The following is a 14966-nucleotide window of genomic DNA, read 5'->3' on the forward strand; positions in this document are numbered from 1 at the left end:
ACTGGACTTTTCCCAGGTTTTCTCACCTGTAAAAGTGCTGCCAAGGGACTTGACCTCAGACGTCCTCCAGAATACTAAAACAAAGACAAAAAAAAAAAAGGAAATGGGCACAGCCAGCCATTGTCAATTGGCAGCCTGTCATTTCCCATCTAAACCCCCCCCCCCAATCCTTGTGGTCCATCTTGTTGAAAATTTTGCCTTTCTTTTCCAGACAAATAGCCTGGAGGCAAAACTGTAAGGAAATGAGCAGGTTATGCAGACTTGTTCATATCAGAGAAAGTTGAGCTGACTTCATTGTGGAATGTCTACTATGACAATGGAACCAATGGTTCATCTGTGACTATTTGAAAAAATAATAAGAGAGCAAGAAATGGTTATGATGAATGCGGTCCTGGTTGCTTTTTTTTTAATGACGAGAAGGGGGAGGGCTGCCAAGTGCCAAACCGTTGAACCGTTGATCAGATGAAAAGGGGAAGCTAATTTCTTTTCCTGCCAGTGACTCTTTTGTACACGTACGTAACAACAGCACACACTATGGCTGCAGAAAATCTGGGTATATTGTGCCAGGATGTGACTTTTGAACTGCTGAAATTTTGGTTGCATGCAATGAAGTGTAGACTTCACATTGCGTGCGTTTAGTCACGGATCAACTGCAGTAAGGTGGAAAAATTGTTGGTTATACCAGAAGTATTTGGGCGTTCTAGGCAATTTTTCAATAAGCCTTTTGCGAGTTAACTTTGACCCAAATCTGGTGCACTGGGTTTTTTAAATTCACGTGAACATAACAACTTGAATTCTCCTTACTAAAACCACTGTTGCTATACCTCGTGATTCAGGGCAAGCTTTTGCTTAGTAACATAAGAGACACCTTGCAACAATACACCGTTCTCAATGGATAAGAAGGACTCAAAGGAACCAGTCCATTCCAGAGATGGTGGTCACTTTGCAAAGCTTGCCCCAAATCACGAGGTATAGCAACAGTGTCTTTAGTCTGGGGAATTCAAATCGTTATGTTTATGTACAGTCAGATAACTCAGTGCACCAGATTTTATTCAAATTTTACTCGCAAATGGCTTATTCAGTTGTCATGAACAGGGAACAGAGGATTTGGTTGATTTTTGTGGGAAAGGTTCTTCAAAGGAAGCTTTTATATTGGAGATGTTTTACTTATTCCTAGTAGGCCATATGGATCTGATATGTTTCGTTGATATATAACCAATAATTTTTTTTATCTGAATATATATATTCAAAATTACTGATAGTATTGGTTTTGGATGCTGTGGAATTGTATCAGTCAATCTGTTCTGCTAAGAATTTCTTAAAGTCTGATGCGGCAAGTGTGTGGATTGCTGATGCAATCAACCGCCCACGTGCTGAACGCAGACAGTTTGGGTTCGTTCAAATAGACGCACGCCTCTTGGGAAATTTGTCATCACAACATCTGTGATGAGTGCCACGTGCAAAAGGGTTTCTCTTCCTTTCAGTTCAGGTTCAGATCTGTGGTAATAATTTTGCTTCTCCAAAAAGGGAGGACCTCATAACAGACTCTTTAGGGGGTACTGACTGTAGTTTGAAAACCAGACCTACTGGTGAGAATAGCAGCTCTTGTAAACGTGGAGATATGAGCCATTTTCTCCTCAGAGGAATTTCAAAGTGAGAATAAGCCCCCTCAAAAGCCATCCACAGGTTGTTCACTCTAATTCCGTGTTCATTCCACAACAAAGTTGGCCCTGAAAGTGGGTTACAGAATGTGTCCTCAAATTAACTACTGTCCGAAATCCATATCCAAACAGCCACAGCTAGTACAATCTTTGAACCATATGGTACATGGTAGACAAAGCCTGACAAGTTTCTTATGATTACAGCTGTTACACAGATCATGTACATGTACATGATGCAGTGTACATGTACATGTACATGTAACTGCTTTAGGACACCATGGAGTGGCCCAGTGTACATGTACATGTACATGCCTCAGGACATCATGGAGTGGCCCTATACTGTGAAGCCTGCTGGACTGGGTGCATGTACAGTACATGTACATATGTGTGTGCATCACCTTGGCTTGACCCCACTGGTTGGCTGGCAGTATGTGGGCCAGGGTTGTTTTGATGATGCAATCACACCTGAGAGCTGCATGGCTGTTGGTGCTACATGTAGGGCTTGTTGAGCATGGCATTATGGAACCACATCGATTAACTGTATATCCGCAGCTGCTTTGGATTCAATTGTTGAAATCTGAACAAAAATGAGAGGCTGAAAATGTGGCATTGCAGTTTTGTTTTGTTTTGTCTTTTGATTGGAGATTGTGGAATATGGGGTATTTTAAACTTAAAGGGGGAATTGAATGGTACATGTTTGACAGTTTTATCCAAAATACATGTAATGTGAATTCTCTGTGTAGATGAAAATATTCTGTTGATTTATAAACAGGAATCTTTTCCAATGAAAACCAAACAGTTTTATTATCCTTATTCGGTGCTTTAAAATATTATACAGTTTTCAGCAGAAATGAGATTAATGTTCACAACATTCGTTGGGACTTCATTTTGGATTATGGTGAAAAACAAGGATTAGCCTATGGGAAATAATTCAACTTACATCGTCAGCTTTCAGATCAAAGATTTAAGAATCCAAAGAGATATTTCAAGTGAAAGGCTACCTTTTTTCATCAGTTTCATGAATGGACAAATTCACCGGGCCTTGTCTACCTCTCCTGAGGCATACTAACTGAAAGAGGAAAAAGATTTCTGTGCTGGGTTTTGTCATTGCAAATATTTCCTTGACAGCGTGACATGGCCCAACCCCTCCCCCCTCTTGTGAACGCTTTTAGTGCTCGTAAATGCGGTGGAAAGAAAAAAATTGGCTGACCCTGAAATGTGCAGGCTGTACCATATTGACAGGTTGGCGCTGCAGATGGTGTAGCATCATGCATGTATGGGGCCGGCCTTGCTGGAATTGGTCTGACGTACATGTATGAACTTGGCCAAGGTTTATTTGGAAATCCATTGTGATTCTGTGTAGAGAGATCACAGAATATCGTGTTCACCCCGACTTCTATTGTGTGGGCATGATAAAGTGGGCGTGATACCAGTTTATAGTCAGAGATGGAACAACTGATTGGCCGTGTCCTGTTCCAAAAACCAGTTCAGACCCTTTGGATGAATTTTTGCCTTGCCGTAACCATAAAAGGCTGGTGGAGTGGACTGAACTCATTTACTGTAGCCAGAAGTGGGTCAAATAACTCGCATTTTTTCTGCATTATCTTACTGATCTCAGAAATGCCTTTTTCCCTTTCAAAAAACCTGTCAGGTTTTCTTTGGTTTAGTGCATGTTTTTCTTCATGTTAAAAATTTACCTGAAATCTGTGACCATGATATTTTGATGCATCGATGATGTACAAGTCAAACTTGATATATATTTAATGTTAGGCTCCAGTGCTCGGCTTGCTTCAACATTAGTACAAGTATAAATAATTAATACATGTAGGTCCCTCCTGATACACAGTATTTTGGCATGAGTGTAGCTGTTTCAGTTTTCTGGTTAGGAACAGTTTCCCTTGTTTATAAAAGAGAAACTCTCTCTTCTGCCCCTGGGCTGTTTTCTGTGTAAAAAGGAAAATGAGATTTTGTTTGCAGTTTGTCCCGAGATGAGAGAGGAACTTAACTGATTCTGGGGGGTTTTTTTTTGTAGATTTCATTAGTCCATATTTGGCATGAAAAATTTGTGGAATACTGAACAATCGTATGAAAATTTCTTTTTGTGTGTGTGTGTGGAACCAGCTTAAATCTACGTCACTGGGATGAGCTTTTTTGCTGTTTGTAGGCTATGTTGGAAGTTGTGCCATATATCAATTTTGAAATTTTCTGCAGTGTCACGCATCGCTGTTTCACTGTTGTACTGTAGTTGCCCTGTGTTGTCTGCAGAAATTAAATGGCACATATGGTAAATTGATTTTTATTTGCCTGGCTCTGAAATGACAAGGCATTGCCAAGGTCCTCTGTATTTTCATGTCGATGACCTATATATGTCACTCACAGCTACTGGGTTCGTGGCCTTGGCCTATGAAGGATTTATTATTAAATTATGAAAATTCTCGCATGTCTTTTTTTTTCCTATGCCTCAGAAACCTGCCCTTGGGTGTTATGCTGTCCGTGGCCATTGTCATGGTAGTTTACTTACTGACTAACGTCGCGTACTTCACCGTCGTCTCCCCACAAGAGCTTCTCATCTCCAAGGCTGTTGCCGTGGTAAGTAAGAGCGGGAGGGAAATCCCCCAGAAGACTTCTTCAGCGCCCTTGAGTCGCAACACGGAGTAGCGAGAAAGGACGGTAGCCCTCTTTGAATGCCAGCCCACTCTAAGAACCTTTTCTTTATTTTCTCATGTCGTTTGTCTCCGCAGTATGTGCTTATTCCTAACCAGCCCATGACAGATTTCTGTAGCCTTTTGGGGAAAAGGATCGGGTAGCTGGGTGGGGCGCATACAGTCACCTCACTCGTGTCTGCTCCTCTCCTTCCGTGTTGTGCTTCACGACCACTGATGCCAACTACTACAGTGTCATTTTCTCGGATTGAAGCCCAGAAGTCAAGAACATTTGACTGCTGATTCCAGGCCGCGGCAAAATCCACGGAGCTCAATTGACTGAGGGCGAACCGACGCTTTCCCCATCAAACTTTCTACTGTATACCCCCCTCGAGGGGGGGCATCGTCCTGCCTAGGAATGGCATCCCAGATTATTAGCCCACCTTTGCCGAGAAGTTGTGGTTTCAAGGAACAGTTGGATGTACCGAGGTCGAAGTGGACCCCCCCCAGAGTTGTGTGCGGACGTTCTCAACCCTCGTAACTACACATACCTAATCTCCTATGGCAGTTTATAGCATGGTCTTAATCCCCTTCTCTTTTTGCCATTAGGGGATGGTAAGTGTCCGAGGTCAAACCCGGCGGCCGTGTCTCCAGTAACTTTTGGCTCAATTTTGTTTGCTCCCTGTGTAACGAAAAATGTGAAGTCAGTGAACATGTGTAAGGCAAACGGCGTAGAAACTAGAAAAAAAAAATGCTTTCATCTGAATGAGTGCTCTGCTAATATATATTGAGCAGCATCCACTTAAAACATTTTGTGGTGAGAATCTGTTTCCAAGAGTGGACTGTATGTACATGTATGTCGTTGAGTGCATGCATACATGTAGTGAGGCCGAATAGCAGCTGTCTGCCTGGTAATTTGCATGATATCTTCACGCCATATGTTACTTATTTTTTGCTGGTACTGGAAGTCCATTATTTACGAGGCAAGGACTTGAGCAACACAATGCCATTGGATCTTTAATACCCGGTATATTTTCACTTTAAGGATCTGTGCAAATGATCCGAAGCAAGTTATGTGTAAGCTAAGGTTTTTTGTCTTTCTTTTTTGCAGTTTACGTTTGTTGTTTCCTTTGGTTGAAGAATGGCTAAAGTCCAGTCGGCTAAAGTCCGGTCTGCAAAAGTGGACGTGAACACACATTTGTGACGTCATGGCAAGCATTTCTTCGGCACATTGATAAACACGTTTCAGTTGAAACAGATTTTCGCCGCGGATGTTTTGTGGTTCCAACTTTGTGTTTGCGTTTATTCTCACGCAAAGGTTGAACCGGACTTTGGCCCGTTTCTGTAGAAGGCCCTCATTCCATGCGCAAGAATGAAGGCTTTTAAACCAGACATGAAGACACAACTGTAATTGATGACAATATGCCATATTTTTCCCCTTGTTTTTTTGTAGACGTTTGGTGAGCGGATGTATGGATCAATGTTATTCATTATTCCCCTCTCTGTTGTTCTGTCCTGCGCCGGATCTATCAATGGCAGCCTTCTCAGCGACTCTAGGTAAATTAGCAATACACTTCAGTTTGCAAGGCCATTATTTCTAGCAAAGGTAAAAAAAAAAATTCTAAAATGTGCAGCAAGGAAAATTACTTTAGTTTTAGGCAGCCTATGTTTCTACGTAAACTGTTTTTACATAATACATCTTAAAGTATTGGCCAGCTGTTTTTGTAATTGTTTACATTTTCTGTCGGTTCTTCAAAGTGGTCCATTCGTACCCTAAGTGTCAGAATAACAGCTGCACATTTGCAGGAAGTTTTTATTTTATAAAGAACCTCGATGGGGAAAAAAACCAAAAAAGTATATTTTGGCCACTTGGATAATTGTTCTTTGGGGGTGGGGTCTCTTTTCGAGATTGTCAATACATGTACAGAATTGCTACAGTCACCCTTAAAACTTTGAGCATCAAAATTGAAACAGGGATGGTTGAACTGAGAGTTGTTACAAAGTCAAGATATTCTAGATTTATTAGCTCAATAATGGGACAAAAGGATTTAAGAGCGAAGTTACCCCCCCTCCCCGATGCTCCGTGCAGTGTGCAGACCCCTCCATACGGGATATTTTTTTGGCAATGCTCTCACGAGCTGAATCTGGATTAAACAGGTGCTTCCAATTTGAGGACTTCCCGACTTGTGGCACTGCATGGAAGTGTTTAAACAAAAAGGTTTACAAATTGTACAGTGTTCAATAATGTTAGGAACTTCAGTGCTGATAACAGACCTCTGTAGAGGTTGTTGATCTTGCAAAGTATGGAATGTACAGTGTGAAGATGAGTTTTTTATTGCTTGGGGTCAAGGAACTGTTTACCGGGGATCTCCAAGTCCTATTCACATGAATACTTGAGTAGCAAATGTGTTGGGAAAAAACTGCTTCTTCACACGGGACAGTTAAAGAAGTCAGGAAGATGTGCAAAGTTGTTTCCAGCATTCATTTCTTTTTCTTCCTATCAGGACCACGTTTGTTGCAGCGAGAGAGGGCCATCTTCCCCTCATTCTGTCCATGATCAGCATCAACAAACGTACCCCGCTACCTGCTGTCCTGCTCATGGTATGATGTGTTGGTCATTTAGGCCGTGTTTGAACATGTCACTGAAGCTGGTTACTCACTTTACTTCAAGATGACATCAGTTGTTTGCATGTTGTCCGAGAGAAATGCGTATCAAGAGTAACCTGCTCGAAACCGTGAATGTAATCTAAAAAGGACGTACTGTAGCACAGCAATGCTCATGTAGGTATGTGCTGTCTAGATCGGTAGACGTTTTAGTAGGCATTTTTTTTCTTTGACGTCTGGTAATTTTACGTAGAACCTACGCACTGGCTACTTCCCCTCAGTTGGCATGCTGTGTGTTATGTGTGATATTGCACCCCTACCTGATTCAACTGACCATGCAAGTTGAATTCAGTTACGTTAGACGTTATTTCAAAGTTGCCGCTCATCTCTGTCCTTTCTGCCCTCTGCGCCACAGCTGCCCATCTGCTTAATCATGCTGACCAGCAACAATGTCTACAGCCTCATCAACTACCTGAGCTTTGCCAAGTGGTTGTTTCTGGGACTGTCGGCTGCCGTGCTGCCTTACATGAGATGGAAGAGGCCGGACCTCCCAAGACCTTTCAAGGTAGGGCTACCCAAACTCTGCCTCTCTTGTCGTCCGCAGAGGCTGGCTTGTATTGAGTGTGACTGCAATAGCAGACTTGATGTTGCAAAGCATTTCACAGGAGAATGCACCAAAGTTGAAATGTGTTTTGTATTGTACAAATTTACAGTGCCTTGTAGAGTTGCTTTTATGTGGCAAAGTTAGCTTTTTGTGGCCTTAACTGTGCCAAATCTAAGTCTGTCATTTACTCTAAACGTGGGGGTTAGGGTTAAAGGAATGTTTGTAACCATTCCGGCCAGAAGAAGTTTAAAAAAGTAGATTCTGAGTCAGTGAGAAATGGAAAAGTGGAAAATAGGCTAAACCTCGGACCTTACAGAAGTAGAAGCTCCAAGCCGGACTTACCCCTTGACTCTAACAGGCGCAGCTTATCCTTGCTGAGTCCAGTCATGAGTCCAAAGCCATAATGACATCAAAGAGAAGTGAAGTCCTCCTTGACTCGCTGCTGAAGTTTGAATTTGAAGGCTTTTTTTAGTATCTGCTTCACACAGAACTTACGGCTGTTTCTAAAACTTGCTCTAAACTTAAAACTTGTGCAAAAAAGCTAGACTTCCTTGTGGAGTTTTATTTTGAACTCACCTGCACCACATCAACTTCCTGACTCCACGGTTTAGCTACTCATAAACATACTCCTCAGCGAAGAAAACATGTAGAGAATACCCATAAGTTTCTCCTCTGAAAATGTTGCCCTTGCATCTGTATAAAACTGCTTCTTGTATAACATGTTGTGGTTACTTCTAATTTCTTCCTGATTTTTTTGTGTGTGTTGGATTTTCAGGTCAGCTTGATCATTCCCATTCTGTTCATCTTGTCCTGCTTGTACGTGGTCATCGTCTCTCTCTACTCTGCCCCAATGGATTGTGGGATCGGATTGGCCATTCTACTGACGGGTGTACCCGTGTACTACCTGTGCATCTGGTGGGAGAAGAAACCCGTATGGCTGGAGAACTTCATGAGTGAGTTGACTCTTGTGCATTATGACCCTTCTTGTGAAATCCAAAAGGGCTCAAATTTGGGTTGCACGGAATTCCAGAAACCAGAGGTTGGGAGTATTCTATTTGAATTCTTAGCATGGAATGCCATGTGAGTGTAATCAGCAATTCTAAGTACTAATACTTGTGGAAATCATGTTTAAAGTCATCGGTGAAACAAATCAGGATCCCTCTTTTCTGTCCTCATCGGAACCAGCGGTTGGTTGCCCTATTTCTGCCGCTTATCACAACTGCTGAACACTCTTTACCGTTTGGCAGAGAAAATGTTCACCCCACAAAAAACAGGTTCCCAGCCGATTGGTCTTCCAGCATGTACTTCTTGTGACTGGTCCCCTTTTTTTTCCCTACACTACGTAAACTTGCCAAACAGTTCCATTAAATTGTCTTTATTGACAAAACAACCAGATTAAATTTAAAAGCAAGGTTAACTTTTTATTCTGGAAACCTGAGAATGAAAATAATGAGGTAAAAGTTCATTTCTGAATTACTTAAAAATTGTGGTTAATACATTTAAATGTTTCAAGCCACATTATTTGGCTGCGGCTAGAAATTACACACGAGTCTATTGTTGTGGCCGCAGCCAGTTCACATTAAGTTGTGTGCAATTTCAAGCCATAGCCAAGTGATTTGGATGCCGCATGAGGCATGGAACAATAAATAGTCTGGCGCCACCTGCTGCTACAGAGTTTACATTAAATAAGATGGATTCGGGGAACTTGGTTGAAAATGGCTTCTCTGTGAATGAGGTCTGGGTGTTGTGGCATGAAACAAGGAATTTATGACTGGAGTCGCGAGAGGTGTGAGTGTGATGCGAATGAGCAACCTCGGTTTCTTCTCTATTTTTCTGCTGCAGTCACATCGACCATTCGCCTTCAGAAACTGATGCTTGTTGTTGTCCAGGAGAAGGAAACGTACTAAGTTTCACCACTGAGTCTTCCTGATGGGAGTCGGGGGGCAAGACAGCAAATGTAGGCAAGTTTTGCCCAGTCAAGGTCTTCTTTTCATAAATACACCTGCATCTGTTAAACATGTTTCACTTCTGTATGGTTTAAATGAACACTCGTTGCAACGCGAGCTTGCAGACGCGAAGCACTCTGAAAATACATCCTTGGAAAATTGAAAAGTGCCTTAAACGTTGACATTTAGGGCAGTTGAGCTAGCAGAGATGCTGAACTGTGTATTTCTACTTATTCTAAAGGTCATTGTCCAACAGTGATGGCCAGTGTTTAAAAAAACCAGTCCTTCAAGAACCTGAACGAAAGTCATGCTCACAGTTCGATATTGTGTTGCATCTGAGCTTTTTCCATTTTTAGTGCCTGGGAAAAAATTACATAGTCTTTTGGTGAACAACTCCAAGTATAGATGCCCTCATTTGTTTTGAAAACCAGCCCCTCCCCCCAAAAAAAATTATCAGTGCAGACTTACTCTGTTTTAGTCTTGGAAATGATTGGACTTGTTTCAGTTTGGGGCATTAGGGTAATCCGTGTAGTAGTGTTAGGCACCGGGTGGAAGGATTCGTCTATACTCTCCAGAAGAATTAGTAGCCTTTTCCACAAATCAGTTCTGAACTGAGAAGTTTTCGTTTCTGTAAATATATTTATTGGGCAGTTTCGATGGGGCAGGGCAAAGTGTTGCAGTCCAGATGTCACAAGATGGGACATACATTGTAAGTAGCAGGGTGAACAATGACAAAGGAATGCTTTTGTTGCAGTTCAGCTGAATAGCCTGTGACTTGAATTCAGACTGGAGGTCTTGTGTTGTCTTAAGGGGTCCCGACTTTAATGTGGGTGGGGGTAGGGTATTAATGAATGGACAGTGTTGTCATGCTTCAGTTGTTTCATGTTAATAAATTGGGTGTTGGTGCTATGTGGCTTTTTTTTTCTCAATTAACCACCTTGATAAAAAAAATCCTCCATTTGTTATGAGTTAATTTCCTTAAGGCAAGAATCATTTTTAATAAGATATACCGTTGACTGATTCTGTAGCATGTTTTTCTGTTTATTTTGGAGTGAAAAGGGAAGTTACCTAGCTCTTTTTTTTAAAAAAGATTTATGATTTATCCGTGCACTGTTCAATATATATACTGCTGGTTATATATGGAAACAGGGTCAGAGATGTGAAGATATTTTAACTTTATTCTGAATAAGTTAATGGGATTTTTGTGTTTGTGAGTGTTCCGAGAGATGTTACCTTTTGAATTTGTCAAAATTTGAAATGCTTGCATGTAAATATACAGATACCTCTGAGATCATAACAAAGAGTATCGTCAACGTAAAAAATGAGGACTATTTGCAAAACTTTCCTTTTTCAATTCGATACGTTTCCATTGAGTTTCTTGGGTTTTTTTAGAGCTCCCAGTAAGGCAACTCTTACCTTTATGATACAAAGATGTTTTAAGGAGGTTTTGTAGGGAGGATTAAAAAATAAAAAAAAAGATCAGCCAAATGCGTTGGCTCTAAACTTGAATGCTCAGCCTCACAGTAATGATGTCCGAGCTTAGAGCATTTAGAGGTTAAACTAGAATTGAAAAAAATCAATGCAATGTATTTCTAATGTAACAATACAGTGTAATTTTGACAAGCTAGGTTTTTTGATAGAGGCAGCGTCGTCTAATTGAATCTGAGAATTCCAATTGTTGCACTGTTGGCATTTTCAATGCAATGAAATGGTCCAAGCACGAAGAAAAGTTTTGCTGTGTGGGCTTGACGTAAAAATCTTTGTACAAAGCATTTTATTGGCATGAAATAACATACTAAGGATATTTTAAGATGTGTGCAGACATCAATTTAATGTAAAGCTTTACAGGTGTCAGTTTGGAGTTTTATTTACAGTTTGTGAAAAACTAGTAATCTTAGAATTGTCCTTTGCTTGGACATCAACAGTCCATCAAACAAGTATTTTTTCGGGATATTGAATAGCATTACACCTGTTCTCAAGGTTTTGGGCCTCAACATTTTGACTTGCTGGTATCATATTTACCTTGGTGTGAAGTGACTAAACATTAGTAGAAAAATAAAGTTGCAGGCAAACATTTTTGGGTCATATCTGTTACTATGTAAATATATTATCATTAGTGTTAAAGAGCTCTTATTTTTGGAATTTGTTCCAATTTCCATTTGATTTTAATTCAGTTAAGCTTAGGTGGCAAAATATATTAAGCAAGGTGTGATTTTAAGCATGAATTCGGTGTTTAAACCTGCATGAAATTTTAGGACCATTTTTTCATGGGCAGTTATTAAACCCTCCCAAATGTGCTGAAATCAGCACCTGAATTTAGCTTGAATTTTTATGAATTTGGGTCTGTTGCCCAACAACTGTTCATGCTACTGTTATTACTGAGAGCTGATAATCTGGAGAAGTTCCCAAATAGGTGACAAAGTTGGAACAAGATAATGTAAATATTTTAGTATTATAGCATGAGTTGTTTAATGTTTCCAATTTTGCCTCAGTGTTTTGTTTTGAAAAAAAATATTCTCCAAAAATGGACATTTTTGTACATATAAAAAAATTCTTTTTCCCATTGGAAATGTATGTTTAGATTTTGCATTAGGATTGCTGAAGCATGTAATATTCAGCAAGCTATCTTCATTTATGATTGGGACAACTAGAAGGTGTTATCACAGTATTTATGTGTTGACTTGAGCCTACTGAAATATTTCTAGGAAGTCACCGTTTTGTCCCCATCAAAAATGCAGCTACGTTTGGTTTCTTGTAAACGTATGAAGAGAGAGAGAAATATTGAAATTCTTTTATTTTGTCTGCTGCTTTCAAAATGTAGTCCTTGTATATTCCATTGGCAAGAAATAACACCATGGAAACTATCTGCACAGTAAAGGTTCTTCCTGATTTTTACTGAATGGGGGGTTACCTTGAACAGAGCAGGAATTGTAAGGAAAAAGCTTTATGACCGACATTCTTGATGATTGACACGCCAAATTACTTTGGGTCGGTCAGAAGGATTTAAACAACCTTGAGCCAGCCACAAAATATCAGAGCCAGTTATTCATTTTTGCCATGTTCATGGCGGATGGGCCCTTCCCTGGATATTCAGCAGAGCATTTCAAACATGTTTAATTTTTCCATTCGTCTGCAGAAATACCCGACGTGATAATTACATACATTTACTTTTGAACTTTTCATCAACCAACACTTGTGCGCAAACTGCTTGCGTCATCTCAGTGCTTGATGACATTTTTTTTTTCTGATTTCCACGAGTGGGTCGCTGACATCTCATCATTAAATTGACACTCGGTTTGCTTTGGGGATATCGCGGAGTATCTAGAAATATACCGAGTATGAAGAAAAATTCCAAATGCAGAAATATGTGGGTTTTTTTACATGTACATCCCGAACAGTGGAGACTTGTGGTAGATTCAAATATAGCTAAATGTCCTTTAGTGTACACATTACTAACATTTCTTTGATGTAAATGCTGGTCCATGGAACAGCATATTCACAAGAGTAGTATAGTTTTCCTTGTAAAAATATATATATTTTTTTCAAAACCAATTTTGCCACCTCTCAAAATGCTGGATGCTATCAGATCACCTTTATCTTGTGAGGAAAGTAATTTTAAAGACCAAAGCATATACAGGTACAATAAATAATTAAGCAAATATAAGATAAGATGCTGAGTTCAAAAACTCATCAAAAGCATATTTTTCTGCAGATTAAGAAAAAAAAATTGACAAAAATCTAAAAGCACATCCAAGAACTTAAAATTTACACAACATTAGATACAATGTAGGAAATTCAGAAACCTGAGCACTTCACGAGAGACAAGTGTGGACTTGGAGTCCAATACTTTCACTTCACAACCAGGTAAAAAACAAAATCCTTACAAGGTGACCAACTTTATTCCTTGGTCAGGTTTTTATGTCCTTCCTCCATGGTATGAGAAAGGCCCGATTATTGCCATCTGTGACTGATGATAAGAACAGCGGCTGTGGCAAGGACCACTGATAAAAGGTGACCTGTTGGGCTGGATGAAGCGTTCCCTTCACCCCCTCTGTTTATTTTGAAGTGAATGGCGAAGTTATCTCGCTCTATTTTCTTTTTGAAAGATTTATGATTTATCCGTGCACTGTTCAATATACATGTATACTACTAGTTATATATGGAAACAGGGTCAGAGATGTGAAGATATTTAAATTTTTATTCTGAATAAGTTAATGGGATTTTTGTGTTTGTGAGTGTTGAGAGATGTTACTTTTTGAATCTGCCAAAATTTGAAATCCTTGCATGTAAATATACAGATACCTCTGAGATCATAAACAAAGGGTATCATCAAAGTAAAAAATGAGGACCATTTGCAAAACGTCTTTTTCAAATCGGTAGGTCTCAGACAAAAATCTAAAAGCACATCCAAGAACATAAAATTCACGAAATTTATGAAATACAATGTAGGAAATTCAGAAACCTGAGCACTTCGTGAGAGACAAGTGCCGACTTGAAGTCAAATACCTTCAACTTCACATCCAGGTAAAAAACAAAATCCTCACAAAGTAACCGACTTTATTCCTTGGTCAGTATGAGAAAGGCCTGATTACTGCCATCTGTGACCGATAATAAGAACAGCAGCTGTGGCAAGGACCACTGATAAAAGGTGACCTGTAGGGCTGGATGAAGTGTTCCCGTTATCAGGGGTGACAGTATTCTCTACAACATCCATTTCTGGATCCTCTATAGTGTTTCTGGGCTCGCAATGGAAGGATTCCTCACTGTAGAACCAATCACTTTGGAGACAGTCGCAGGTCAGGTCAATAGGATTGAACTCTGACCCTGGTGGGCAACCTTCCGAAATGAACTGGGCGCTCTGAAGCTAATTTCAGGGGACGAAAATTAAAAAGATTGAAAATTTGTAGTTAAAGAAAAACTTCACGCAACGGAAACTCGCAAAGACATGAATTTCTCAGGGTTCTACATGTACCACACCCTAAATTGAAGAGTTGAGGAAGCTTGTTTGAATTGAAGGAAAATTAAACTGGGAATGAAAAATAAAACTAGAAAGGTGTCACATCTCAAGAAAGGGCACTTGCCACATACAGAAACAACTATATCAGTGTCACAAGTGCGAGTATGATGCTCAAAGTGACCTGCATTGGAGGTTAATCAAGAATATTAATATGGGTGTGCTAGGTTGGTCCCATCAGGACAACTGTACAGAGGGGCAGATCTGGAATCAAATGAGGGCCAAACTTGTGATGAGGAGGTTAGGGACCAAACAACTTGGAATCTTTTCAAGTAACCTTTTTATGTTTTTATGAGGGGGGTTGAATTTTGGGGACTTTTTATATGCTTTTGGTAGAAAGGGATATAAAAATAGACCCCCAAACTCGTTTTCATTTTTCAAACAAAATTTTGGGCTCCTTTGTTGGGGGGGGGGTTATTCCTTCCCCTATACGCTCGTGGCTACACACCAACTCACACGCAGTGAACATTGATTTTTCAGCTGGCTTGACATGCT

General features: G+C 40.1%; 2 protein-coding genes across 4 annotated transcripts in view; one reads left to right on the forward strand and one right to left on the reverse strand.

Annotated features, from left to right (window-relative positions):
- Nucleotides 1–12334, forward strand: part of LOC110981301 (cystine/glutamate transporter-like) — a 24478-nt gene extending 12144 nt beyond the window's left edge. Inside the window, exons 5-10 of the mRNA XM_022238779.2 lie at nt 4127–4250; nt 5757–5860; nt 6808–6904; nt 7323–7472; nt 8287–8464; nt 9354–12334. Coding sequence (XP_022094471.1) covers nt 4127–4250; nt 5757–5860; nt 6808–6904; nt 7323–7472; nt 8287–8464; nt 9354–9418 — 718 coding nt within the window. The 3' untranslated portion in view covers nt 9419–12334. The remainder of the gene's footprint in view (nt 1–4126; nt 4251–5756; nt 5861–6807; nt 6905–7322; nt 7473–8286; nt 8465–9353) is intronic.
- The window catches only part of LOC110981300 (uncharacterized), a 20060-nt gene continuing 17182 nt past the window's right edge, over nt 12089–14966 (reverse strand). For all 3 annotated transcript variants that reach the window (XM_022238778.2, XM_022238777.2, XM_022238776.2), the window contains one exon: nt 12089–14321. In XM_022238778.2, coding sequence (XP_022094470.2) covers nt 14046–14321 — 276 coding nt within the window. In that variant the 3' untranslated portion in view covers nt 12089–14045. The remainder of the gene's footprint in view (nt 14322–14966) is intronic.

Source organism: Acanthaster planci, linkage group LG06 (genome assembly GCF_054643075.1).
Source record: "Acanthaster planci isolate LZ-2023a linkage group LG06, COTS_SCS, whole genome shotgun sequence".
Classification (NCBI taxonomy): domain Eukaryota; kingdom Metazoa; phylum Echinodermata; class Asteroidea; order Valvatida; family Acanthasteridae; genus Acanthaster; species Acanthaster planci.